Genomic DNA, 25711 nt, shown 5'->3' with positions numbered 1-25711 from the left:
GAATTTCCCAGCCAGCATGTTCCTCAGCCAGAACCTCCTATCCAGAAGTTAAGTTGCTTTTCTAGTTGAGACATATTGCTAAGAAGAGGAATGTTTCCATTCTTGTGCCTGTCACAACCATTCATAACTCTCATAAATAAATAACTATAGTTTCAAATCTGGCACTTGTTGTGGATAAAGAAATTCTAGAGCTATGTAAGGTTGCAAAATTGGAAGCATCTCACTTAACATTGCTGCCTTTCTTAGTAATGTAAATTATGGTCTCAATTGTGCTCATAAGTCAAGGACCTTTTGTATATACAAGATACAATACTAATCAAAAGAGCATGGATAGGGAGGAAGAAGGGCATATCTGAGCTACTAAACCTCAAACACAAAAACACAATTCTTGAATGAACACAGATACCAGAGGATGTCGATATCAGATATGCAGCAACAAAGTCAAAACTTAGCATGTGGTGTGAAGACAGTGGTTTGGTATTTTTCCTAACATTTGAGAACATTTTATATATAATTCAAATAATCCTATGATATATCCGATAAGCTTAGAGGGCTCTAATATACCTCTCAATTCAACATCTTATCTCTCTCTGTTCTCCATCTCTGTTCCTCATTAAAAGGATAGAAAGTCAGTTGAACATCCATTCCATTTTTTCCTTTCTCTTTCTTCTCTCTCTCTCTCTCCCTCCCTCCCACCCACCCTCCCTCCCTGTCCCTCTTCCTGTCTCTCTCCCTTTCTTCCACTCTCCCCCCCTTCCTCAAGCCATTTAGCACTTTAAGGACATTCTGTATGTTCAGTTGTCACTGAAAGATTAGAGGCTTTCCCTAAATCTTTCACCACCCATTTTTTCTTTCTTTGATTTAACAGACTTTGTCTGAGACATCTGAAACCTTTCAGGGTCCCTTGCTTCATTTTATAATCCTTGGTATTCAAAGCTACAGTTGCTCTGAAACATATGGGGTGCCTACCTATGATCTATCCAAAGCTACATACTAGATTATGATTTAATACAAAATGTCATAAATCCTTTCCTGTGCTGTCATTTCACTGTGCTATATAGCATCACTCAACAGGGGCTATCTCTGAGTGTGTGCCCAGATTTTCAAGTGAAGGTTTCAGATTGGGAGCTTCATCCTGGTTGAGGAGCTAGGATCCTCCTGTAAGGTAAGAATGACACTAGAGGTTTACTGGTTGTCTCCTAGGCATTTAAGTTTAACAACAGCAAAGATCTAAGTGTATCCTTATTTGCACAGATTGTTTTCTGCTATACTATTGGTCCTTTGCCGCCTTGGTGGGGAGATAGGAGGACAGCAGGAATCTCGCTTCTAAATAAAGCATTGTGATGTCACTGCCCACCCTGTATTCTGCTTCTATAGGCCATAGAAGCATTCGTGAAAATGAAGGTGACAGAGACTGGCATTCTGCTTTGAAGTTCACTAGAATTATATTACATTTTTGCTCTCAGTATTTATTTTTGGTGTTCAGATCAGGTGGCAAAGATCTTAATGGGTATATGTAAAGCTCTGGTTGCCAATCTTTCTCTTAAAGGAAGGTAAATTGTAGGATGAATGTAGAATGCTATGAAGACACCTGATGGAATCTTATGGGGTGAAAACTAGGACTATCAATAGTTGAGTTTCTTTTTCATATGAAGCCTCTCATTACGGTTGCAAATATTATTAATACAGTTGTGATCTCACACAACATCACAAACAAGGTACTGCCTTAACCGTGAAAAAGCAATTTTTGACTACCTTTACAGTTTGGCATTTGGGAACTAAGTAAGAAAATGTTAGGATTTCTGGAATCATATCAAGTGGAAAACAAATATTCTAGTATCTCCCACAATATCTTTACTCTGCTGATTACTACTTGATGGGTGGTTTCTTTCTAACATTTCTCCCTTTCCTCGAGATTCCACTTTTCTCTAAATCTATCAAGACTGATAATATAACAAGATAGGAGAAAGAACAGAAATTTAAATAATAAAATTATTTCAATACTAATTTTTAACTAGTTTCATGGGCTGCTCTAAGTTTCTTCAATTATTCCATTAAAAACACTCTCTCAGCTTCTCATACAATGACTCCCCCATTCCCCCCCCCCAGGTATCATTCTCACTACTCTCCTCCAGAAAAGAAGTTTTTTTTAAAAAATCATTCTGTCATTGCTTCAGTGGTGGGTTGCAAATATTTTTACTACCAGTTTGGGCGCATGCACAATGCTTTTGTGCATGCGCAGAAGCAGGCAGATGGGTGGGTGGGACCTCCCACTGCCGCTACTACTGGTTTGGCTGAACTAGGAGCAATCCACCACTGCATTGCTTATAATTAATAGTAATTGTCAGGCATGCCTCCTTCAATATCCAAGAAAGAAAAACCTCAACTCCATTTGAATAGAGATAAAGTACTTTTACTAGATATGAAGTGAAAGCAGCAAAAGGAAAAGCAAGATCTGAGCCAGAAAGGCGGGAACATATACATATCAAACATTTACCCAGCACCCTCCCCCCAATTCCCCAATCCAGTGTCCAATCTGCAACTCCCTAAGGTGTCATGTGGGGTGCATCTTCAAACAGCCTCATCAAGTTGGTATACGAGATGATTGGCCTTGATCAAGTCCAAACATAAGCCGCCAGCATACGCAGAAAATGGTGAGAACAAGACTCTTCCAGTACAATATAATTATCTTCCCCAATACCATGCCCTCCTCCCCATTCCTATGGTGGCCGATAGGAAGAATAGCAGAGGCTGACAGTAATCTTTCCATCTCTCACTTGGAGAGGCTTACGCTATTTGTTTTCTATCAAACAGATCCCGGTTTACTTCTTTATTGCTTTTGGTTCTTAATAGTTATTACTAAAGTTCTTGATAGTTTGTTAATTTTGGTATCAAATACAGTTTTCCATTTACTTTAATGGTGGCTTACTCAATTAGTAATCCAATGATTTTGTCCTTTGTCTTTTGGATATTCCCAGTGCTCCAGCTATAGGTATGCTTGCTATCTCTCAAATGCTTGCTGATAATTACACATTGTGAGTCATTGATTGCTTTTACAGGGTAAGCAGAAGCTATTGCAGAACATGAAGAATATATATAAGGTAGTAAGAATCAAGGAGTAAGACAATGGGTATAAGAGAACAAGAAGAGCCAACTGAAATTTAACTACAATGTTCATTAGGAGAACTGAGTTTGTCAATCAGAAAAGTTGATGGTTCAAATCTCTAACACTGCACAATGGAGTGACCTCCCATTACTTGCCCCAGAGTCTGCCAACCTAGCAGTTTGAAAGGATGTAAAATGCAAATAGAAAAAATAGGAACCATCTTTGGTGGAAAGGTAACAGTGTTCCATGTGCCTTTGGCATTTAGCCATGCCAGCCACATGACCATGGAGAAATCTTCAGACAGCACTGGCTCTTTGGCTTTGAAAAGGAGATGAACACCACCCCTTAGAGTTAGGAATGACTAGCACATATGTCTGAGGGGAACCTTTAGCTTTATCTTAAGAAATAGGCCTTAAAGATATATTTCTAATTTGTGATAAGGTGTGTGTTCCTAACTTAACTAAGAATGGTCAGTGAGGAGGAGAGTATGTGTTAATGAACTTAAACAGAATTTAAGCTGGATGCACAAGATTCTGCAGTCAAGAAGAGCATTGTTTGGTGTGTATAATTGGAGATAAATTATGATAAACACAATTCATGCAGGAAATATTAGTTTCTGAAAATTCTGACATGCTGAAAAGAGAATCAACTACTCTTGATCAATCAAGAGGAAGAATTTAGCTGATTAAAAGGAGTTAGCAGGGTATTGATAGAAAAGTGGCCATAATATCTTGTAATTTTTCATATTAAGAAAAATTGAAACTTTCAGCAATAGAATGTGGAATTTTAGAGCACATTTTAAGTGGTTTAGAGTTATATTAAAATGTTCTATACCTATATTATTGGAATAGAACGGTTGTGAATTAAGCTTCACAATTATCCAATATATATATAATAAAAATATCATTTCATAAGTACAATGTTTTCTTATAGAATATATCCATATATTTACCATCCACACTCTGGTATCTCTGGAAACTCTCCCGGACAATTGTAAAAACCACTATTTTATTCTATTGGTCATTCCTTTTGATCTTTGTAGAAAGGAATATCTTGAACTATAAAATGTTACTTGCCCTAAACATAAGACTACATTAATTTCTGGATGGTTATGCACCAATTCCACTATTCTATAAGGATAAAATTTAAATAAACTTAGTTTAATTTGCTTGGAAAGAAATCTTCTATTCCATTCTGAAATCTTAATCAAGAAGATTTTTTTAAAAAAATAAATAGATAGACACTCTAACTCATACTGTACAATTTTCACCAAAGGAAGAAAGATCAGTCTGAAATTGAAAATTTCCCACTGTAAGGCAGGTGACATGAAGTCACAAAGGTCAGTTTCCTTTGTTCCGATAGTAACCTCATGATAACATCACAATGGCCATATCTTTTTCTGACAGCCACCATCAGGCAAAGGGGTCAGACTCTCCTCTTCAGATGAGAAACATCAACCTTGGATTATACTTAATTGTCACCAAAGTAAATAAGAGGAGAGATATGTAATCTCTCACACATACTTCCTTTATAATCAGGCAAATGTAGTAGGCCTTACCTTCATATTTTTTTCCAATGGAAGGTGGTATATATACAAGCTTATCTCTGTCCAGTACAGAAGTGTGCATTTGAGAGTGGGAGATGGAAACAAATTCTTTGTGAATCTAAGGGTCTACTAGAAGATTTTAGATCCATGTTTTAAAAGAGATATTATGTCTTTAATCCAGTTATTATGCAATGAGTTTTCCTGATTGCAGATTGAATTTGGTATTTTTAGTGTCAATATTTTTTACTTGCTGGGTTTTTTTTCCAAAATACTTTTTTTTATTTTCCATTTTCATAACATATAATCACATGTATACTATTACATAGCCAATATCATATTGTATTAAGTAGTAATTACATCAGTTCCTCTTGCCATCAACACCCAGAAAGATAAAAACCCATTATTAGCTCTTCTGCTCTGCCACTGTACAAATTTAAATAACTCAGTCTTTCCTATCAATGCATTATTTTTCCAATAAAGCTTAACTTTATTTCTCTTTATCTAAGCACCAGCTTCAGAACTCAAAATGTCCATAATGTTACACTTATGAACAAAAATTCTGTACTAAATATATTACTCAGGAAAAAAAATGTTCACAAACATAGATTTGATCATAAATTGTTTGGAAAAATGTGCAAAGATCTGCAGTAAAGCATCCAAAAACATTTCCTTGGGTAAAATTCAAATTGAGTTCCATGATTTTTTTTTTTTTTTTAGTTCACAGTTAATTTAACTGACAGAATTAATCAGTGGAAAAAATTCCTCCAGAAATCATTGGGGCTCCAAAACTGGAGGTTTTTAAGAAAACATTGGACAACATTTGTCTGAAATGCTACAGGGTTTCCTGCATGAGAAGAGGGTTGAATTACAAGACCTTCCAACTCTATTATTCTGTTATTCTCTTCTTTATTCTTTGGGTGAAAAAAAACTAACCTGCTTTTTGAAATAAAGTCTTTTACAAGACTGCAGTGCCACCTAGTGTTTACTTCATTCAGCTTGTTCATATTCCTGCCTTTCCCTTTGTATAGCTACAGAATTTCAAAAGCATATACTATATTGCCAAAAGTATTCGCTCACCTGCCTTTACTTGCATATGAACTTAAGTGATATCCCATTCCTAATCCATAGGGTTCAATATGCCGGTCCACCCTTTGCAGCTTCAACTCTTCTGGGAAGGCTGTCCTCAAGGTTTAGGAGTGTGTTTATGGGAATTTTTGACCATTCTTCCAGAAGCACATGTGTTACGTCACACACTGATGTTGGATGAGCAGGCTTGGCTCTGCTTTGTTCACTGGTGCAAAATGTCTTGGTATGCTGAAGCATTCAGAGTTCCTTTCACTGGAACTAAGGGGCCAAGCCCAGTTCCTGAAAAACAACCCCACACCATAATCCCCCCTCCATCAAACTTTACACTTGGCACAATACAGTCAGACAAGTACCGTTCTCCTGGCACCCACCAAACCAAGACTCCTCCATCAGATTGCCAGATGGAGAAGCGTGATTCGTCACTCCAGAGAACGCGTCTCCACTGCTCTAGAGTCTAGAGGTGGCATGCTTTACACCAGTGGTCCCCAACCTTTTTATCGCCGCGGACCAGTCAGCCTTTGATAATTTTACCGTGGCCCGCTGAGCGCGCGCAGGGGTGGGGGGGCGTTGTTCGCGACGACACATTGATTGTTTATATATCAGATTGTTTTGATTAAACAACTTTTATTTTATTGTATTTAAACATGCCTTACAAAATAAAATACAATTACATAAATATAAAGTGCTTTAATATGCCCCCCCCACCCGGACAGACTTATGTTCCTCAAAGACCATCCTGAACCCTCAACCCGGACCAACCTTTCTGCCCGCCCTCCCCCTCCCCACCACATTCGGCGGGCAAAGAACAGAGCGCGCGCGCGCGAATGCCGTGGAGAGAGAGAAAATAAATATATATATAAATATATAACTGTTTGGGAGTAAAAGCGGGGAGGCGCACCCGGCCGGGGGGGGGAGGAGGAGGAAGGAGGGTGGGAAGGAAGCTGGCAAGCGAAGAACAGAAAGTAATTAGCAAGGATTAAAACGACCTGCCGGAAAAAGGAGAGGGGAAAAAAAAACACCAGATCTGACGGCTAGTGCAGCCTCCACCGGAGGGGCTGCAGAAACACACACCACCAGTCATGTCCTTCCTTTCCAACCAGTCTCTCTCCGCGCGCGCATACACACACACACACACCACACACACACACACCCGCCGGCAGATATGCACGCACACACACTTTTTTTTTTTGCAATTGGCAGAACTACGGTTTTCTTTCTTTAAAAAAAAAAATTAAATGGAGGTGGGGGGTGTGTGGAGAGAAAGGGAGAGAAGCGGACACATAAAACCGAGCCGCACTCGCGAACCACAGCATGCATCTGGGTGACAAAATTGCAGGGAGAAAGCAGGAAAAGCCAAGGAGAGAGCAAAAAAAGAAAAGAGCCAGACCAAGCGCGGCAGGGCGGGAAGGAAGGCGATGATGATTGGGGGAGGTTTGAAAAAGCAGATCCAAGCGCAAAAGTTACTGAGTCATTTCAGCGGCGGCCGGAACAGTTTTCTTGACTCCCTCCCTCTCTCCCTCTCTCTCTCCTCTCTCACTCTCTCACTCTCTCTTTCCCTGGATCGGTGCGGGAGGGGGGGAGAGAGAAGGGAGGAGACGGCGAGGGAGGAAGGGAGAGAGAGCCGAGGGTGGGACCAAAGGGGGGGGAGAGAAATGCATTTAAGAGGAGCGAATTTAAAAGAGCGATCATGGCCCCCGGCCGCTGCGCGGCCCGGTGCCAGGTACTCCACGGCCCGGCACCGGTCCGCGGACCGGGGGTTGGGGACCACTGCTTTACACCACTGCATCCAATGCTTTGCATTGCACTTGGTGATATATGGCTTGGTTGCAGCTGTTTGGCCATGGAAACCCATTCCATGAAGCTAGCAATAGCAATAGCAGTTAGACTTATATACCGCTTCATAGGGCTTTCAGCCCTCTCTAAGCAGTTTACAGAGTCAGCATATTGCCCCCAACAACAATCTGGGTTCTCATTTTACCCACCTCGGAAGGATGGAAGGCTGAGTCAACCCTGAGCCGGTGAGATTTGAACAGCTGAACTGCAGTCAGCTGAAGTGGCCTGCAGTGCTGCATTTAACCACTGTGCCACCTCGGCTCTCTGCACAGTGTTCTTGAGTGAATCTGAAGGCCACATGATGTTTGGAGGTCTGTAGCAATTGACTCTGCAGAATTTTGGCGACCTCTTCGCACTATGCGCCTCAGCATCCGCTGACCTTGCTCCGTCCATTTACATGGCTTACCACTTTGTGGCTGAGTTGCTGTCATTCCCAAACACTTCCATGTTCTTATAATACAGCTGACACTGGACTGTGGAATATTTAGGAGCGAGGAAATTTCATGACTGAAATTGCTGCACAGGTGGCATTCTATCACAGTTCCACACTGGAATTCACTGAGCTCCTGAGAGCGACCCATTTCACAAATGTTTGTGAAAACTGTCTGCATGCTTAGGTGCTAGATTTTTGCACCTGTGGCCATGGAAGTGATTGGAACACCTGATTCTGATTATTTGGATGGCTGAGCGAATACTTTTAGCAATATAGTGTATGTCAGTCAGCAATATGTTTCTTTTTTGAGCAATGGGATGTGGAATTTTAGAGTACAACTTTAAGTGGTTTAGAGTTAAACGTTCTATTCCTATATCATTGGAATAGAGCAGTTGTGAATTAAGCTTCACAATTATCTCCAAGCCAAATATATATGAACTTTATACCTGATTTTTATCTTCATATATATGAGAGATACAGGGGGGCAAACACAAGAAAAATGATAATGAATAAACATGTTCTAATTGTATAGATTTTTTTTTTCAAAATCCCACTGAACAACTTTTATACAGATACAACATCCAGAGAATATAATTTTATGAAAACACTTTAAAAAACACAGTAATAAAAAAGAAACATAAGATTCAATACAACTTTATACTTCCTAGTATCCATAATAAAAATATGCTGAAAGGAATCATACAGTGAAAAGAAAGAATTATATGGAAGAGGTGGAAGTCAGTGTACATCAATCCTGGTATTTATAGGTATTCACACCAAGATCATATTCAGAATCTTCCCCTTTAAATAATTGAATATTTAAATATCTTATATTTAATATCTTTTATTGAGATACAACAGTAACACTAGCTAATGAATTAAGCACCAAGTGATAGTTTGGGATAGGTTTGGCCCAGAGTGATCACTTTGCTGTAAAGCCTTCTTAGGGCTTTGTGAACATCTTTGTTTCTTAAAGAGTAAATTAGAGGATTCACCAAAGGTGTCATCACTGTATAAAAAATGGAGAAGATTTTATTGAGAGGTCTCAGAGTGGGGGAGTCTGGCAACACATAGACAATGATTAATGTGCCATAATAGAGGCAAACTACCATGAGATGAGAAGAGCAGGTTGAAAAGGCTTTTTGCCTTCCAGTGTTGGATTTCATTTTTATGATGGTGCCAATAATGCAGATGTAAGAGATAAGCGTCAATAGAAAAGGGGCAATTGTAAAAATAACAGTCATGAAAAAGGCAATGGGTTCAAGAATATTTAAATTGCTGCAGGACAATTTCTCCAGTGGAAGGAAATCACAAAAATAATGGTCTATGACATTGGAGCCACAAAAGGGCAATGGATCCATGAGAACCACAAGAATGCTATTGAATATCAAACTATTTATCCATATTCCAGCTATAATCTGGGAACAAAATTTTGTATTCATAATAGAATTGTAGAGCAAAGGTCTACAAATTGCCACAAAGCGGTCATAAGACATTGCAGATAAAAGATAGGTCTCTATGGCTGCACAAATCCCAAATAAATGACATTGGGCTAAGCATCCACGTAGAGTTATAGTTCTATCACCAGACAACAAATTGGTCAACAATTTGGGCAAGATGGTAGAGCTATAACAAGCATCCAGCCAAGACAAATTTGCCAAGAAAAAATACATTGGGGTGTGAAGATGCTGATTTGCCACAACTAGCAGAAAGATGAGAAGGTTTCCAGTTATTGTCATCAGATAAATCACCAAAAAGAACCCAAAAAGAAGAATCTGAAGCTCCGGAAAAGTCTCCAAACCCAGAAGAATGAATTCTTGAATAGCTGTCTGATTTTCTTTTTCTGTATCTAGCATTTCCTTAATTCATGAAATGTGTCATCAGATCTAGAATATATTTTTAAAAAGACATGTTTAAATCCAAAATGCTGAAAACTTTCTTCTTCTTTCTCTGTCTCTGTATGTATCTGTGTAATAAAGACTAATTTCAGGAATTGTGGATAACAAGTATTCCATTCACATACTATATCTAGGAGAATAATTTTAATTGGGAGGAATATATGACTAAAAGATAAGTCTTATTAGTCAGTTTTTCACAATTTTGTTTTCTCCATTTCTATTTTCTATATTTGAAACCATGATTTTTAATGATTATGATAAGCAAAATCCAAATTTTGGAGGAAATTCAAAAATCCTCAAAAGCTGATCAGAGGCTAATGCTGGAGCATGAGCAAGCTGGCTGATTGGCTAGCCAAAGGACCTTTATTTTCTGTTTCCACTACTTTCTTCACATCAAGAAAGATAGTAAAAAAAATTGTTGACCTTTATAAATAAGGCCTTTCTATCTGCTCCTTGCTTCCTCTACATTGAGAGAATGTGAAAGCCAAGAGTTTTCAATATTGTATGGAATAGTCCAACTTTGGAAATATAAGCTCTTTGCTGATTATTCCTGCATAAAGGAAAATAGTTTCCCTTTAGTCCTTCAGTAATAACCTTGTTTTGCAAATGTTTTTCTTTTACCAATTATATAATATTCCAGGGTTCACTGTGACTCAGAAAAATAGAGATATACTTTCTCAAGTATCTAAAAGGTTATCTTTCATTTTTTTAAAAAAAACTTATCTTTTAGTTTTCTAGAATGTATAAAGCAGGAAATACTTACTCTGTATCCAAAATTCTTTGGAGGGACGATGATGATAAAAAAATAGAGAGTTGAAAAAATAACAATGGCTGGACCCACACTAAAATCATGATTCTCAGCTATAATCATTATGCTCTTAAAGCAATAAAGCCATATTATAGTTTAGCACAATTTGGGAACCCTTCCAATGTATTTATGCAAAATTAAATCATGAAAGAAGACATTCCCCTCCCAAAGTATACAATAATACTGAAGTTGGAGGGAAACATACCTGTAACAAGTAACTGGCATAGTAACAGATAATCCAGAATAGAATGCTTCAATTTCTTCAAATTATTGGTAAAAGTCCATGCTGGGCAAATTCAAACATCTCCTGCTATGAGACAGAAATGTTTCTTAAATGCTTTTAATTAACATTTAAAGTAATTTATCCTGGGAGATTTGCTCATAATTTGCTGTTTTTTGAATCAAATTAATAGTGAATCCCAAAGGAGATCTAACATTAACAACTTTCTCTTTTTGTTGTGTTTAGAAATTTGTAATTTGTTTATCCATTTCAATATTTCTCAAAAAAATCATCTTTAGTTCTGATGAAAATTCATACACAGGTTTATTTTTAAAAAAAAGTCATATATTTTCTTTAATGATTGGAGGCTGGATATGGACTGCTTGTTCCAGAGCAGCCAGAAGTAGATGAAAACCATCGAGATGAGCACCTAGAACACACTCACCTTTTTTAAAAAAATTGTCATGAGGATTGTCTGGTTCTAGCAGCATCTTGATTTTTCAAGTTCTTTTGCAGATCCCACTGGTTGTGGAATAGAACTATAGACCTTCTATTTATGTAAATGAGCAGCCCTACTTATTAGACAAAAAAAATCATTCTACCAAGCTATGGCTTTTTAAGAGGGCATACTTGTAAAGAAGTCATCTATTCCATTCTGAAATCTCAATCAATAAAATTAAATAAATGAGGGGAGAGGAAGCTGACGTCGCAACAACACGACATGCGATTTTGGAGCTCCGAGATCGCAGTTGATACTTTTGCCACTGGATGGTCCTTTTGGACCTAAACCATCTTGAAGAGATTGTGGTAGGGAAGAGTATGTCCTGCTGATCTCAGGGACACTGCAAAGTCCCTAATTGATCCAGGAGAATCTCTTTTTGCCGGCGACAAAAGCGCAGCCATTGAAGCTGCTGAAGTTGGGACAGCTCCGGAATGGGAAGAAAATGGAAAGAAAAAGTGTATCCATCTGGTGAGGAAATCCTTTTGCTATAAAAGAGTCAACTCCCCAAAAATGACAGCTAAATGAAATTTGAAAACAGAAGAGAATAAGCAGCAAAATTTAGCCATATTAGACAGTTTGTTATCCATTTTTTCTCTTTACAGATGGAACTTCTGCAAATGTTTCCTATTCCTTAAATTGAACAGATTAGTTTTTTCTACTTTCTATATTTTTTCTTCTACCTATGGATTAAAATCTTTCTTTATTTTTATAATGCTGGATTGGATGGTCTTTTTTTTATTATTTTATTTTTTTTGCTCCACTTAGAATTTTTGTTTTCTTTAAACCCAGAATATAAAGAAGATATAAAAGGAATACAAAAAGGGCTGTAATAACAGAGGGAAAGGAAGTAACACTGCCACTTGGAAGCTGGAGGCTTGAGTCTTGGAAATATTGTCTTTTCTTTTTTCTCTTTGATCATTTGCCTTTGTATTTCAAGGTTCTTCAGCTTGTTTATAAAGAGTGATAGTGAGAAGAGTATGGGTTGTTTATACAGGTGCTCTTCGGGAATATCATTGGCAGCTGGAGTGGAATGAAAACAAAGCCTTGTCTTGAAAGATTATAAATGAACTTGCTTTAAACCTAATTAAAAGTTTTGAAAGCCAGCGTGGCAGTGTTTACAATTTAGAAGAATGGTGCAACATGAAAAAGAAACCTGAACATTGCAAAAGACTATGTTTGAAATTCAAAAATTATTAGAAGTAACAGAGAAAATTGAGAAGAGATTGGAGATCATAGATTGTAGAACAGTAAAATTTGATGGAAAAAATGAGGATGTTCATCAAATGAAGAAAGTGGAGGTCAGAGCTCTAAAAACTGAAGGGAAAAATAAACAAAGAGATAAGAAAATTGTTAATACCGACAGTGAACTGAGCGTGGTTGGAAATGGAAAGAAGGGAATATGAAAGGGGAGAAAGATGGATTGGAGCCTTACCACAGATTTCAAGGCACAGAAGAAGAAAAGAGAGAAGAATTTATGGAACTAACAAGAGAAATCTTGTTAGAAGTACTCGTAATAACCAAACATAAGCTGATTGAAGAAGCAGATGGAGGGTTTCAAGTTTATATTAGATATACAACAAGCAACAAGTTGCGAAGAGAAGTCCATACAAAATTTACTAAGGAATTATCAGAATACTAATGACACAAATGGCAAGAGACATAAGACTGCACTATTACTGGAAAGACACAGGTTGATATATGAAAACTTATAAAAATTAAACCAAACAGTTAAATTTAGCGCATTATGTAAAAAATGAAGTGATAATGGATATATTAAATAAATGATTGATAATGATAATAATGTATAGATATATATTGGTTTGATAAGAGAAAATTTGATATAAATTCCAAATGGTAATTATGAAAGGAGGTTTAGAAACTCTGTTATTAAATATAACCAATTTTTATTTAGAACATGTTATAGAGATGTAATGTTATTGGATGATATTGGGAAGAGCTAATGTCATTATGTGATTTTGTTTTAAATCAGGAATATTTTAGATAAAAGGACGTAAAAACAATTACATTGTTGAAGGTTGAGTAGCATTGAAAGTAATATATATAAATATATTTGATGTAAAATATATGATTTGACATGAATTGTAGGGGATGACTGTGGAAGGGATACACAGGAAGCTTTTGTAACCAATTGACACACTTTCTGCAATTTGTAATGGAAAATGGTTTTGGTTTTTTTTGTGTTTTGTCTGTTTGTGTTTATTCAAAAATAAACAAAAATTATTTAAAAAGATTAAATAAGTTCTTCTTTCCTTGGAAAGAAGTCTTCTGTTCCATTCTAAAATTTTAATAAAGATTTTTTTAAAAAAAATAGACACTAATTCATGCTGTACAATTTTCACCAAACACAAGAAAGATCAGTCTGGAATTGAAAATTACCCCCTGTAAGGCAGGTGACATGACGTCACAAAGGTCAGTTTCCTTTGTTTAGATAGTAACTTCATGATAACATCACAATGGCCATCATATCTTTAACTGACAGGCACCATCAGGCAAAGGGGTCAGACTCTCCTCTTCAGATGAGAAACATCAACCTTGTATTATACTTAATTGTCACTGAAGTAAATAAGAGGAGAAATATGGAATCTCTCACATGTACTTCCTTTATAATCAGGCAAATGTAGTACGCCTTACCTTCATATTTTTTTCCAATGGAAGGTGGTATATATACAAGCTCATCTACGTCCAGTACAGAATAGTGCATTTGAGAGTGGGAGATGGAAACAAATTCTTTGTGAATCTAAGGGACTACTAGAATATTTTAGATCCATGTTTTAAGAGATATATTTTTAATCCAGTTATTATGCAATGAGTTTTCCTGATTACAGATTGAATTTGGTATTTTTAACGTCAATATTTTTTACCTAAGTGGTTTTGATGGCCTATTTTGATGCCTTGGCTACTGTAGAGGCATCTCAGATATTCTCTTATTTGATGGATTATGGATTAGTTGTCCATAACACAAAGCAAATCTATTTACCTATCTTCATTGAAAGCTCACAAATTATTTAAAAGTGGATATTTCAGACATTCTCTAAAGAATTAGAATCTCTGACCAATGGCTTCATGTTATTATGGTATCAATGAATTTGACTTTAAAGCATGTTTGTTTATTTATCACATTTATATGCTGTCCATCTCATTCTCTTTTGCAAGCACCTCACGGTCTTCTGCTGAACTTCAGCACTGCAGACTGATTCCTTGTGTGCCTAATCAGACTTGGTCAAATAAAGTATCCTATTTTATTACTAGTGGAGACAGAGACTTTAACAATGCTTCTTCCAATTAAGCCTGTTTCAGTAACAGCAGGCTGACTGAAAAACCTTATCCTCCTCTGTCTTTTACCATTTGCCCTCAAAAATTCTCCAATGTGCAAAGAGATAATTCAATCCCCAGCACTCCTTCTTATTGTCTTAGACACTCTGCAACTGATTTCAGGGCAATAACTTTCTCAGCACATGAAAGATTTTCTGCCCTGATAACCTTTAGCAATTTCTATATTCTCACAGTTTCATCAGCTGAAATATAATTTTGATGGAGAAAAGTATCATAAAGTCGTCCTCCTGCTAGTCCAAATGAGTAATCTATGGCCAGGAGCAGTAGGACTGGTGAGAAACAGATACAAGCAAGCATGTGAAGATCCTTCTATCATTGCATCACTTGCTCTACTGGTCAAATAGGCTCATAGATGCAAATCTATTATATCTAGCCTTCTCAAATTGTGTCTTCTCAGTGTTTCAGGGCTACACCTCTAACTATTTCCAATGGCCAAGCAGGATGGAATTCTGAAAGCTGTAGGCTCCAAACATTTGGAGACATCTGTTTAGGAAAGCATTTAGAGTCACCATAATTGTAGGGTAATTTGGCTGGGTGATGACCAAAACAAAATGTAAATATTTCTTTCCCACAATTATTTAGGAGCACTGAAGACAAAAGATTCACACTAAATATGAGTGTCTCTGTAAATTAAAACAAGGTTTCTAGAATAAAGTTCCAAACAATTTATTCTTACGCAATATCATAAAGATATTAGAGTGCATAATTACCCTTATACAATATTGTTAATGAATACTAGTATCTTCCATTGGACTGCATATATTTTATTATGAAGAAAAATAAATTGTAACATACTGTAAATTGTAACATATTGAAATACAATCAAACTAAATGTAAAGTACAGAATGCTATATTTCAAGGTAAAAACATTCACCAACATTATTGACAAACAAAATACAATTTAAACAACATGAGGATTTTATTAGGGAGATGTTTTATGTATTTACTTTATTTATAGAGGTTGTCTATTCCCACCTTTATTATATTTATAAATAACTCCAAGAAGCGAACATATCTAATACTCCTCCTCGTTTTCCCCACAACAATACCCTGTCAAGTGAGTTGGGCTGAGATGGTGTGACTGGCCCATAGTCATCCTGATGGCCTTTATGTTTAAAGCAAGACTTGAACTCAAGCTTCCCTTATTCTAGTCTCATGTTTGAACAACTAGACCATGTTGGCTCTCTTATAAAGAATCTCTGTTGAACAAAATAACTGATTCCATTTTGAAGCAACATGAAGTGAGAGAATGACAGAAAAAGAATTTTTCTCTCTTCTTTCAAACTGTTTCTTGAAAAGGTCAAACAATTTGGGAGGGACTATAACTCAGCATTGATAAATCCAATAGTAATTCTGCCTCTCTCTCTCCAAAAATACCACCTTTTGATACAGCCATGATCTTAGCAATAGCAATAGCACTTAGATTATATACCACTTCATAGAGCATTACAGTCCTCTCTAAGTGATTTATACAGTCAGCATATTCCCCCCAACAATCTGATTTTACTCACTTTGAGTAAAAAGTGAGGTTGGAAGGCTGAGTCAACCTTGAGCCTGGTGAGATTCAAAGTGGCAAATTGCAGGCAGTCGGCAGACAGCAGAAGTAGCCTGCAGTACTGCATTCTAACCACTGTGCCACACGGCTAATATTATTTCAAATATAACCAAATGGGTTATATTTGAAATAAGTGGAAGTGTTTCTTACTTTTCTTTTAAACATGTTGCATTTATTAAAGTACTAAGGTTGAAAAATGCCCAAGATATTGCATACATTTAACAAAATCAATTGAACTCTATTGGAGCTTTCTTTCTGAGAGTACAATGAACACCAATAGCATTCACTTCTGTGTATCAATCACCTTCCTTTCAGTTTCTTAGGCAGAGAAGCAAAATACATGACAGAATTATTATTTAATGTTCCTAATCTCATGCATGCCATTTTAGAGAAATATACAAATGTAATGGTATCCTCAAAGAACTCTGAATTTGAGATTTATTAGTGAATAAGTCAATAATCTTTTTAAACTGTTCAAATTGTTTGAGTTGTGTGATCTTTCAATTGTATTCAATATAGTGACAGTTTTTTATTCCTTTAAATATTTTTTATTTAAAAAGTACATATATAATAAAAAATATATTAAAGGAAAGATATAGTAAATCTTAGAGGAAAAGAAAAAAGGAAGGAAGAGGAGAGATTAAAAACAAAGGAGACAAAAAGAAAATAAAAGAACAGAAAACATGAAAAAATAAAGACCTCAAATTGGTAAATTTTCTCTTGGAAATACATTTAAAAAATAGTTTAGTAAAACACAATTATATATTGTTGCAGTCAAAAAAACGATATCAAAGAAAATGACATGTCAAAGAAAAATTAAGAACTGCCAAAAGATCATACATTTCTGCCTTGGTTGCGTCCGCCGAGTCACGCCCAGCCGCCCTGTTTAGGATAACCCGCTCCCTCCTTAACAGGAGGGATGCGGGAGACCCCTTGCAGGGTAGGGCTGAGGACTATGCTCAATTCTTGGCGGACAAAATAGCTCGGTTTCGGTCGGACTTGGACTCCACCGCAGTAGATCCAGCCGAGACACAGGAGGACCGCTTGGCAAATCATCTCTGGGTTGAGTTCCAGGATGTTGCCTCTGGGGATGTGGACAAGGCCATTCGAGCTGTAAGTGCCTCCACCTGTATTCTGGACCCGTGTCCCTCCTGGCTGGTTGCCAACAGCAGGGAGGTGACACATGGCTGGATCCAGGCGGTCGTGACTGCCTCCCTTCGGGAGGGGCACTTCCCCGCCGTACTTAAAACGGCGGTGGTGAGACCCCTCCTGAAGAAACCATCCTTGGATCCAGCCATTTTAAACAACTTTCGTCCTGTCTCCAACCTCCCCTTTATCGGGAAGGTTGTTGAGAAGGTGGTGGCCTTCCAGCTTCAACGGGCCTTGGAGGAAGCTAGTTATCTTGACCCCTTCCAGTCCGGCTTCAGACCTGGTTACAGCACAGAAACCGCTTTGGTCGCATTGACCGATGATCTCTGGAGGGCCAGAGATGGAGGCTATGCATCCATCCTGGTTCTCCTTGACCTCTCAGCGGCTTTCGATACCATCGACCATGGTATCCTTCTGCGACGACTGCGGGAGGTGGGAGTGGGAGGCACTGTTTTACGGTGGTTCTCCTCCTACCTCTCGGACAGGTCGCAGTCGGTGTTGGTCGGGGGGCAGAGATCGTCCCTGAGGCCCCTAACATGTGGGGTGCCACAGGGTTCGGTCTTATCCCCCCTACTATTTAACATTTACATGAAACCGCTGGGCGAGATCATTCGGAGGCACGGGATAAAATACCACCAATATGCGGACGATACGCAACTGTATCTGTCCGCCCCGTGCCAACTCAATGAAGCGGTGGACGTGATGAACCAGGGTCTAGAGGCCGTTAGGAACTGGATGAGCGCTAACAAACTGGTACTCAACCCGGACAAGACCGAGTGGCTGTTGTGCTTCCCTCCCAATAATTTGGCGAATGTACCAACACTTAGGCTGGGGGGTCAAATTTTACACCCCTCAGATAGGGTCCGCAACTTAGGAGTCCTCCTGGACCCACAGCTGACTTTTGACCACCAGCTGTCAGCTGTGACCAGGGGGGCATTTGCCCAGGTTCGCCTGGTCCGCCAGTTGCGGCCCTACCTAGACCGGGAGGCTCTCACAACAGTCACTCGAGCCCTTGTGATCTCTAGGCTGGAATACTGCAATGGGCTCTACATGGGGTTGCCCTTGAAGTGCATCCGGCGACTACAGTTAGTCCAGAATGCAGCCGCGCGAGTGATAGTGGGCGCACCGCGGTTCGCCCACGTTACACCTGTCCTCCGCGAGCTGCACTGGCTACCTGTTGGTCTCCGGGTGCGCTTCAGGGTACTGATGACCACCTTTAAAGCACTCCATGGTAGTGGATCTGGGTACTTGAGAGACCGCCTCCTGCCGATTACCTCCCTTCGACCAATTCGATCGCACAGACTGGGCCTCCTCCGTATCCCATCTGCCAGTCAATGCCGACTGGCGACTACACGGAGGAGAGCCTTTTCTGTTGCAGCTCCGACCCTGTGGAACGATCTCCCCGCTGAGATCCGTACCCTCACCACCGTCCAGACCTTCCGCGCAGCCCTCAAGATCTGGCTCTCCCAGCAGGCCTGGGGATAGGTTCCTAATTCACCCGCCCGAGTGTTTGATTGTTGAACGAAAGTTGCGTTTTACTTTTTTTTTCTTTGTTCACATTTTGTTTTGTTTTTGATGTTGCACTTCCCTCCCTTGTGATTGTGAGCCGCCCTGAGTCCCCTCAGGGAAAAGGGCGGCCTATAAATTTTAATAAATTCAAATTCAAATTCAAATTCAAATTCAAAAAGATAACTTTTCAACTGCTTTTCTAAGAGCCTCTTTTACCTCCCTGTTTCTTAGGCTATATATCAGGGGATTGAACAAAGGGGTCATGATAGTGTAAAACAGAGACAAGACTTTGTTGATATTTTGCAAAACATCTGTTTTGGGCAACACATAGACAATGATCATTGTGCCATAAAAAATAGACACCACCATGAGGTGTGAGGAACAAGTTGAGAAAGCTTTTTTCCTCCCACTGACAGACGACATTTTCATTATAGTGGAAATAATGAAAATATAAGAAGCCAAAGTTAAGAAGAAAGGAAACAAGATACACAAAGCGGATAAAGAAATAGTTACAAGTTCAATCAAGTGAGTATCACTGCACGCTATCTTTAATATTGGATGCATTTCACAAAAGAAATGATTGATTTCACTAGGGCCACAGAACTTTAACTGATCCATTAAATATAAAATTATGCTCATAATTATTAAACTATGAATCCATGATCCAGCTGTAAGCTGGAGGCAAACTCTATTGTTCATTAGAATGGTGTAATGCAGTGGTTTACAGATCGCTACATACCTATCATAGGACATTGCCACTAGGAGACAACACTCAGTAGCTGCCAAAAGACCAAAAAGACAATGTTGCAATATGCAGCCAATTACAGATATTGTTCTCCGCCCATCATACAAGATGCTAGCCAGCATCCCTGGAAGGATGTTAGAACTGTAACAGATTTCCAGGCAAGAGAGGTTACTAAGGAACAAATACATGGGGGTGTGAAGTTGAGGATCAATAACAACGAGCAAAATGATGAGGATATTCCCAACCATGGTAACAAGGTAGATAAGTAAGAAGAGGCAGAAGACAGGAACTTGCAGATCTCCGAGTCCTACAAATCCTATTAAATGGAATTCTGTGATTTCTGTTTGGTTCTCTTGCTTTGTCACTACCATGCCTGCAAATATGATACAAAATTTATTTGAGCTGCTCAGAACTTACTTTTCACTTCTTCACTTTTAGCATAACCAAGGAAAACAGTTGTAAAACAGTTCATAAACTTAAGATACATAGAAAGCATGAAAATATTTTTATGTTAATGATTTCATACTTATAAGCCACAAAAATCCAGCTTTGGGGGGTCTGAGGAAAAAGTCATTGGGATCACATCAATTAACATGAAAGACCTGATAAATATCAGATGTTGTGTTTAGAAAACAGAACTTTGTTGGCTTTTGTTTATTTCTGATCAATGTCACTGAAGACAAATCCAGCATAAACATAGTGTTTATATCACTATTCAATTAACCAATATTCATTCTGGAGATAAACAAAAATCTTGTTTAATAAATGAATAATTTATTCATTTCCTCTGCTAACTAACTAAAATTAGAAAGTGAGATTAAGTAACTTTTTTACTCTTCTTTTTTAGCTGAAGTTTCACTGGCCATGCCTACTTTGCTTAGACCAAGGGTATTTGTGCAGTCTGTTCATCCAATCATATTCTGCAAATATACATACTGTAGTAGGATTATCAAATATGATAACTATATTTTTGTTTTTCTGCTGATAGCTTGATGGTGTAGGAGGTTGTTCAAAGTATGGTACTTCAACCTATTTGATATTTAATCTCAAATTAAAAGTTTTTTCCTATTGTTAATTGAGTTAAAAATTAAGTTGCACTTCTCATATATGTGCATGATTTATGATTTTAGTTTTCTGTATCTTCTGCACATAATCCAGCAAAGAAATCATTTGGCATCATCTTTAAGATATGCAGTAGTCAGTAGCTGTACAACTGGAAAGAACTATAAGCAGGCATCCCTATTTTTTATATGTTACATAGTTATATGTTACATAGCTAAATATGTACATAGTAAGCCCTGTTACATAAACACTGCTTCTAAGAAGAATTATTTTTTTCAATTCATGGGTGGGGGGGAGAAATGGGGAAAATTGCATTTGCCCTAGACTTTCCGAGAGCACCTTCAGAACTAACACAAGTGTATATGAGAAGCCACAGTGTATATGATAATTATGACTTCAAAAGTACTGCCAATCAAAAAGTTGGTCTAGAATTTTCTAGGAGTGTAGCTCTTAATTAATAATAGTTTTAAGAATCAACTTGTGTCATAGCAGGTCCTCCTATGAAGCATTGATATGTATTCATTTAATCCCTACATCAATCTTCTGTACTTCACTGCCAGTTTTCTTTTCACAAAACAAAAGAGTCAGGGCTGCTTCACTGATCTTGAAAAATAATAAAAAAAATTGATCTTTTTTTAAAAAATAAAGCTAATTTCAATAAGATTTCATCACACACAATTAATGTGTCCTTAGGATGAAATGTATCATCTTGTGAGAAGTATGACTTGCTAAATCATCAACAGGAATGACAATCCTGATACACACTGTGGAATTAATTTTATACGTACCTAATATTCAGGGAGCAGCTTTTGAGCTTCACTCATCATCATCATCACTAATTCTTGATAGAATCTTACCTTGATTATTAGATTTGGTTCAGGGCAGATGTAAATAAAAGGAATAATTGACATGAAGCCTAAATGAATGTGGTCTGTAAAAAACATAGTTCCATTTTTGCATTCATTTTATTTTAAAGGGCATGCAGTCCCTACTGTGCAAATTAACTGAGTATCCTGAAGAGGAAAAAATCTCTATGTGATAATGCCCAGGAGAATATGAAAAGTGTTAGAAAAACACAGCTTCTTTACACACATTATCACCATCTTTAAATCGCAACAAAAATGCTTCTCAAGAAAGCATCAAAATAATGCCTAAGTAGCTGAGATTGAAAAATAAAATAAATGTACTAAGCTTGCACTAAGCTTCACATGCATATTATCCTAGATATCTGAAATAAAAAACATAATTTAAAAACATAATGACATCATTACTACATTAGGAGCAAAGTATGGCTGCTGAAAAGTGTTAGAGAAAAATGTGTATTTCCCAAACCACAGGACAATAGATGCTTCCCCTTTAGATTTGGGGCATATTATCCTTAAACTAGGATCCAGATTCATTACCTTAACTTATTTTGGTGCAAAGTGTATCTCTATCTATCCAATGTCACCTTCCCAGAATCTCAGAAAACATCAGCTACCCTTCCTCCTTTACGTAATCCCATCAGATTTAAAGAGAAATTGCTGTGTTAAAACAAAGCACTCTTAATCCTGTAAGGAGAGACGAAAGAGTATTTTTGGTCTATTCTATTATTTTTCACACAGGTGCAGGGTCTGCTTTGAGGGTGGGGCTTGGGGGGATTTCAATTAACAAAATGATGATCCATTGATTGTTTTAGAAATTGACTAACCAGTTTGTTCCTGGACCAAGTAAAGATACTGAGGATTCACACTTCCACACAGGAAACCCACCAAGAAAATTGTGACAGTGTAGCTAAGCAAAAACATCACAGACTCACAATCATAAATTAGAGTTTAATGAAGTATTCTTTATTGCTGTGTATCTCTTACAGATAGTTTTAGATAAATCCTAACATATATTGGTGTCCTAAAAGAACCAAAATTTTGGTTTATTGAAGATCAAGCAAGCTTTTTTTAAAAAAAATTACACTGGTGCATTTTTTTTAATTTTATACCATTTAGCAATCCCTCTTCGGTAGGCCTCTTTCACTTCCCTGTTGCGTAGGCTGTATATCAGAGGATTGAACAAAGGGGTCAGGATTGTATAAAATAAAGACAAGACTTTATTAATATTTCGCAGGCTATCTGTTTTAGGCAAAATATAGACAATCATTAAGGTGCTATAGAAAATGGACACCACCATGAGGTGTGAGGAGCAGGTTGAAAAAGCCTTTTTCCTGCCACTGACAGATGACATTCTCATTATATTAAAAATAATGTAACTATATGACAACAAAGTTAAGAAGAAAGGAGGCAAAATACATACAGCAGATATCGAAATTGTGACAAGTTCAATCAAACGGGTATCACTGCATGCTAGCTTTAATATTGGATTCAATTCACAAAAGAAATGATTGATTTCATTGGGGCCACAGAATTTTAACTGAAACATTAAATATAAAACTATACCCATAACAAGTAAACTATTTATCCATGATCCAGCTATAAGCTGGAGGCAAACTCTATTGTTCATTAGGATTGTGTAATGCAGTGGTTTACAGATTGCTACATATCTATCATAGGACATTGCTCCTAGGAGGCAACATTCTGAAGATCCAAAAAGACCAAAAAGATAATGTTGTATTATGCAGCCAGTGACAGGAATTGTTTTCTGCCCACCATACAAGACATTAGACAGCATCATTGGAAGGATATTAGAACTATAGCAGATCTCCAGGCAAGAGAGATTACTCAGGAAGAGGTACATGGGGGTGTGAAGATGAGGATCAGTAGCAACCAGCAAAATAATGAGGATATTCCCAGCCATGGTAGCAATGTAGATAAGTAAGAAGAGGCAGAAGAGTGGAACCTGCAGATCCCCAAGTCCTACAAATCCTACCAAATGGAATTCCATGATATCTGTTAAGTTTTTTTCTTCCATTTTTTCCATATTTACTAGCTCATACCTGTAAAGAGCATACAACACTGATTTTACATGTTCAAAGTGTTACTCATTTGTTACCATTTTATCTTATAAACTATATATTAGATGGATGGATGGATGGATGGATGGATGGATGGATTTTTGTGTGTGAGAGAGGAAGAGGCAGAGGGAGAGGGAGGAAGGGAGAGGGGAGGATGGATGGATGGATGGATGGATGGATGGATGGATGGATGGATGGATGGACATACTGCCAAGGCAAAGCATAATCAAAGATGGAACATCAAACCCATTTATTCTGTGAAAGCTTATCATAGTTTTACTTCCTATTCTAAATGAGGGAGTGAAATAACTTACCTTTAAAAGGCAGCTTTTCTGTGAAGTGAGATTTGTGGCATCAATCACTATCAAAATAGTATCAAAAATATGTTCATCACTAGTCATCAACATCCCTAAATCTGGCTGAGTAAATTAATCTAAATCCTGGCTGCTCATTTTTTTCTGTCAAACTGCATCTATGCATCGTCCTTATTTGATATTTATATATAAAGCAGTGTAAATCTCTACTATACATAACATTTTATTCACCTGAGGGAAGATAATATCTCTCTAAGTGTCAGTGCCCAGGAGAATTGTAGAATCACCAGAAAACCATGACTTCATTGAATGTATTACACCAGCTTAATAAAAGCTATTGTCACCATCTGAACAAGCATCTTTGCTAATCCCTTTATTTCTTCTGAACTAACTATTATGAAATTAGATTAGGAAGGATTATTTTCCAGTTCTGTTTATTTTCCTAAGAGCTTCTCTGATGTCTAATTTGATGTGTCTCACATTTACCAATGAACTGAGGAGGTATTTTCTTCCTATCTCTCTGTAGGAAAAGGGATTACTTTATTTGTAATAGAAATACAGAATTAGAAGTTGCTAGCTCCATTTCACAGCTATGTCTTGCATGTGCAGTGATAAAGAGAGCTGAGAATTTGAGAAGCAATTTGATTTATTTTATATCCTAGATTATAAATTAAAGCCAAAGGGTCAGTGGACTGCTAGCTGCAAATAATGTTGCTCTACAACTAATAGCCCACAGACTACTTTAGGAATGTCTTGGATACCTGGCAATATTAATGTAGCTCCCCTTGAGAAAATTTTGGATCATGCCAAGTGGAAATTCTCATGTTTGGTCCAGCCAATGAGGGAGCACCACTTTATAGAATACAGAATAACAGAATTGGAAGGGACTTTGGAGGTCTTTTAGTCCAACTTTTCATTTATGCAGAAGACCCTATATCATTCCAGACAAATGGCTCTCCAATCTGTTCTGAATAACTTCCACTCATGGAGTACCCAAACTTCTGGAGACAAGCCATTCCAGTGATTAATTGTTCTCATTGCCAGGAAATCCTTCCTTGGTTCTAAATTAGATCCCTCCTTGATAAGTTTCCATCTGCCATTTCTGGCCTGAGCTCAAGTAGTCTGGAGAATAGGTTATCCTTCTTCTCTGGGGTATCCTTTCAAATATTGGAAGACTTTATCATATTAACTACTATTCCTTTGCTGAAATTTCTGGTCACTTTGTATAGATGAGCACAAAAAAATGTGCATTTGCACTCTACTTGTCTCTAGTTATGCTCAGTTTCCACAGCATGTTCCATGTTCACTTATCCTAATCATACCCTGCCAAATAAAAATCCAGTGGTAGATTATTTTACATAATCACTATCCTACTTGTCTTTTCCCTTTTTCCTTATTCATGTAGGAATGTAATCAAAGCATGAAACTTCACTTATTTTTTTCCACTTAGGATATGGAATCTATATTGTATGTATTATCTAACTTCCTATATTTTTGTTAAATCATCTGATTTAAATGTTAGGAATTAAATTGTGTTGCTTACATATAGGCCTTGTGGTTTTCTTTTTCTCTCTCTGTCTGAAGAAAACCCAGCAAAAAAATATATATCTATGCTTCATTTTTGGAATATGCAAAAATCAATAACTA

General features: G+C 37.5%; 3 protein-coding genes across 3 annotated transcripts; all 3 read right to left on the bottom strand.

Annotated features, from left to right (window-relative positions):
* Window positions 1–8882: 8882 nt before the first annotated feature.
* Window positions 8883–9860, bottom strand: LOC106539580 (olfactory receptor 5G3-like). The gene has a single exon (XM_014054389.2). It carries the CDS (start codon window positions 9858–9860, stop codon window positions 8883–8885), a length of 978 nt encoding a protein of 325 aa, XP_013909864.2.
* Window positions 9861–19170: 9310 nt separating this feature from the next.
* Window positions 19171–20115, bottom strand: LOC106539581 (olfactory receptor 10C1-like). The gene has a single exon (XM_087714460.1). It carries the CDS (start codon window positions 20113–20115, stop codon window positions 19171–19173), a length of 945 nt encoding a protein of 314 aa, XP_087570586.1.
* Window positions 20116–22750: 2635 nt separating this feature from the next.
* Window positions 22751–23716, bottom strand: LOC106539583 (olfactory receptor 10C1-like). The gene has a single exon (XM_014054392.2). The coding sequence runs from the start codon at window positions 23714–23716 to the stop codon at window positions 22751–22753; it is 966 nt and encodes a 321-aa protein (XP_013909867.2).
* Window positions 23717–25711: the final 1995 nt, after the last annotated feature.

The sequence above is a fragment of the Thamnophis sirtalis genome, unplaced genomic scaffold, assembly GCF_051295495.1.
Source record: "Thamnophis sirtalis isolate CommonGarterSnake01/CBP01778 unplaced genomic scaffold, rThaSir2_p1.2 scaffold_4, whole genome shotgun sequence".
NCBI classification, from domain to species: Eukaryota; Metazoa; Chordata; class Lepidosauria; order Squamata; family Natricidae; genus Thamnophis; species Thamnophis sirtalis.
Note: the sequence above shows the minus strand (reverse complement) of the source record. Positions and strands in the feature narration are given on the sequence as shown.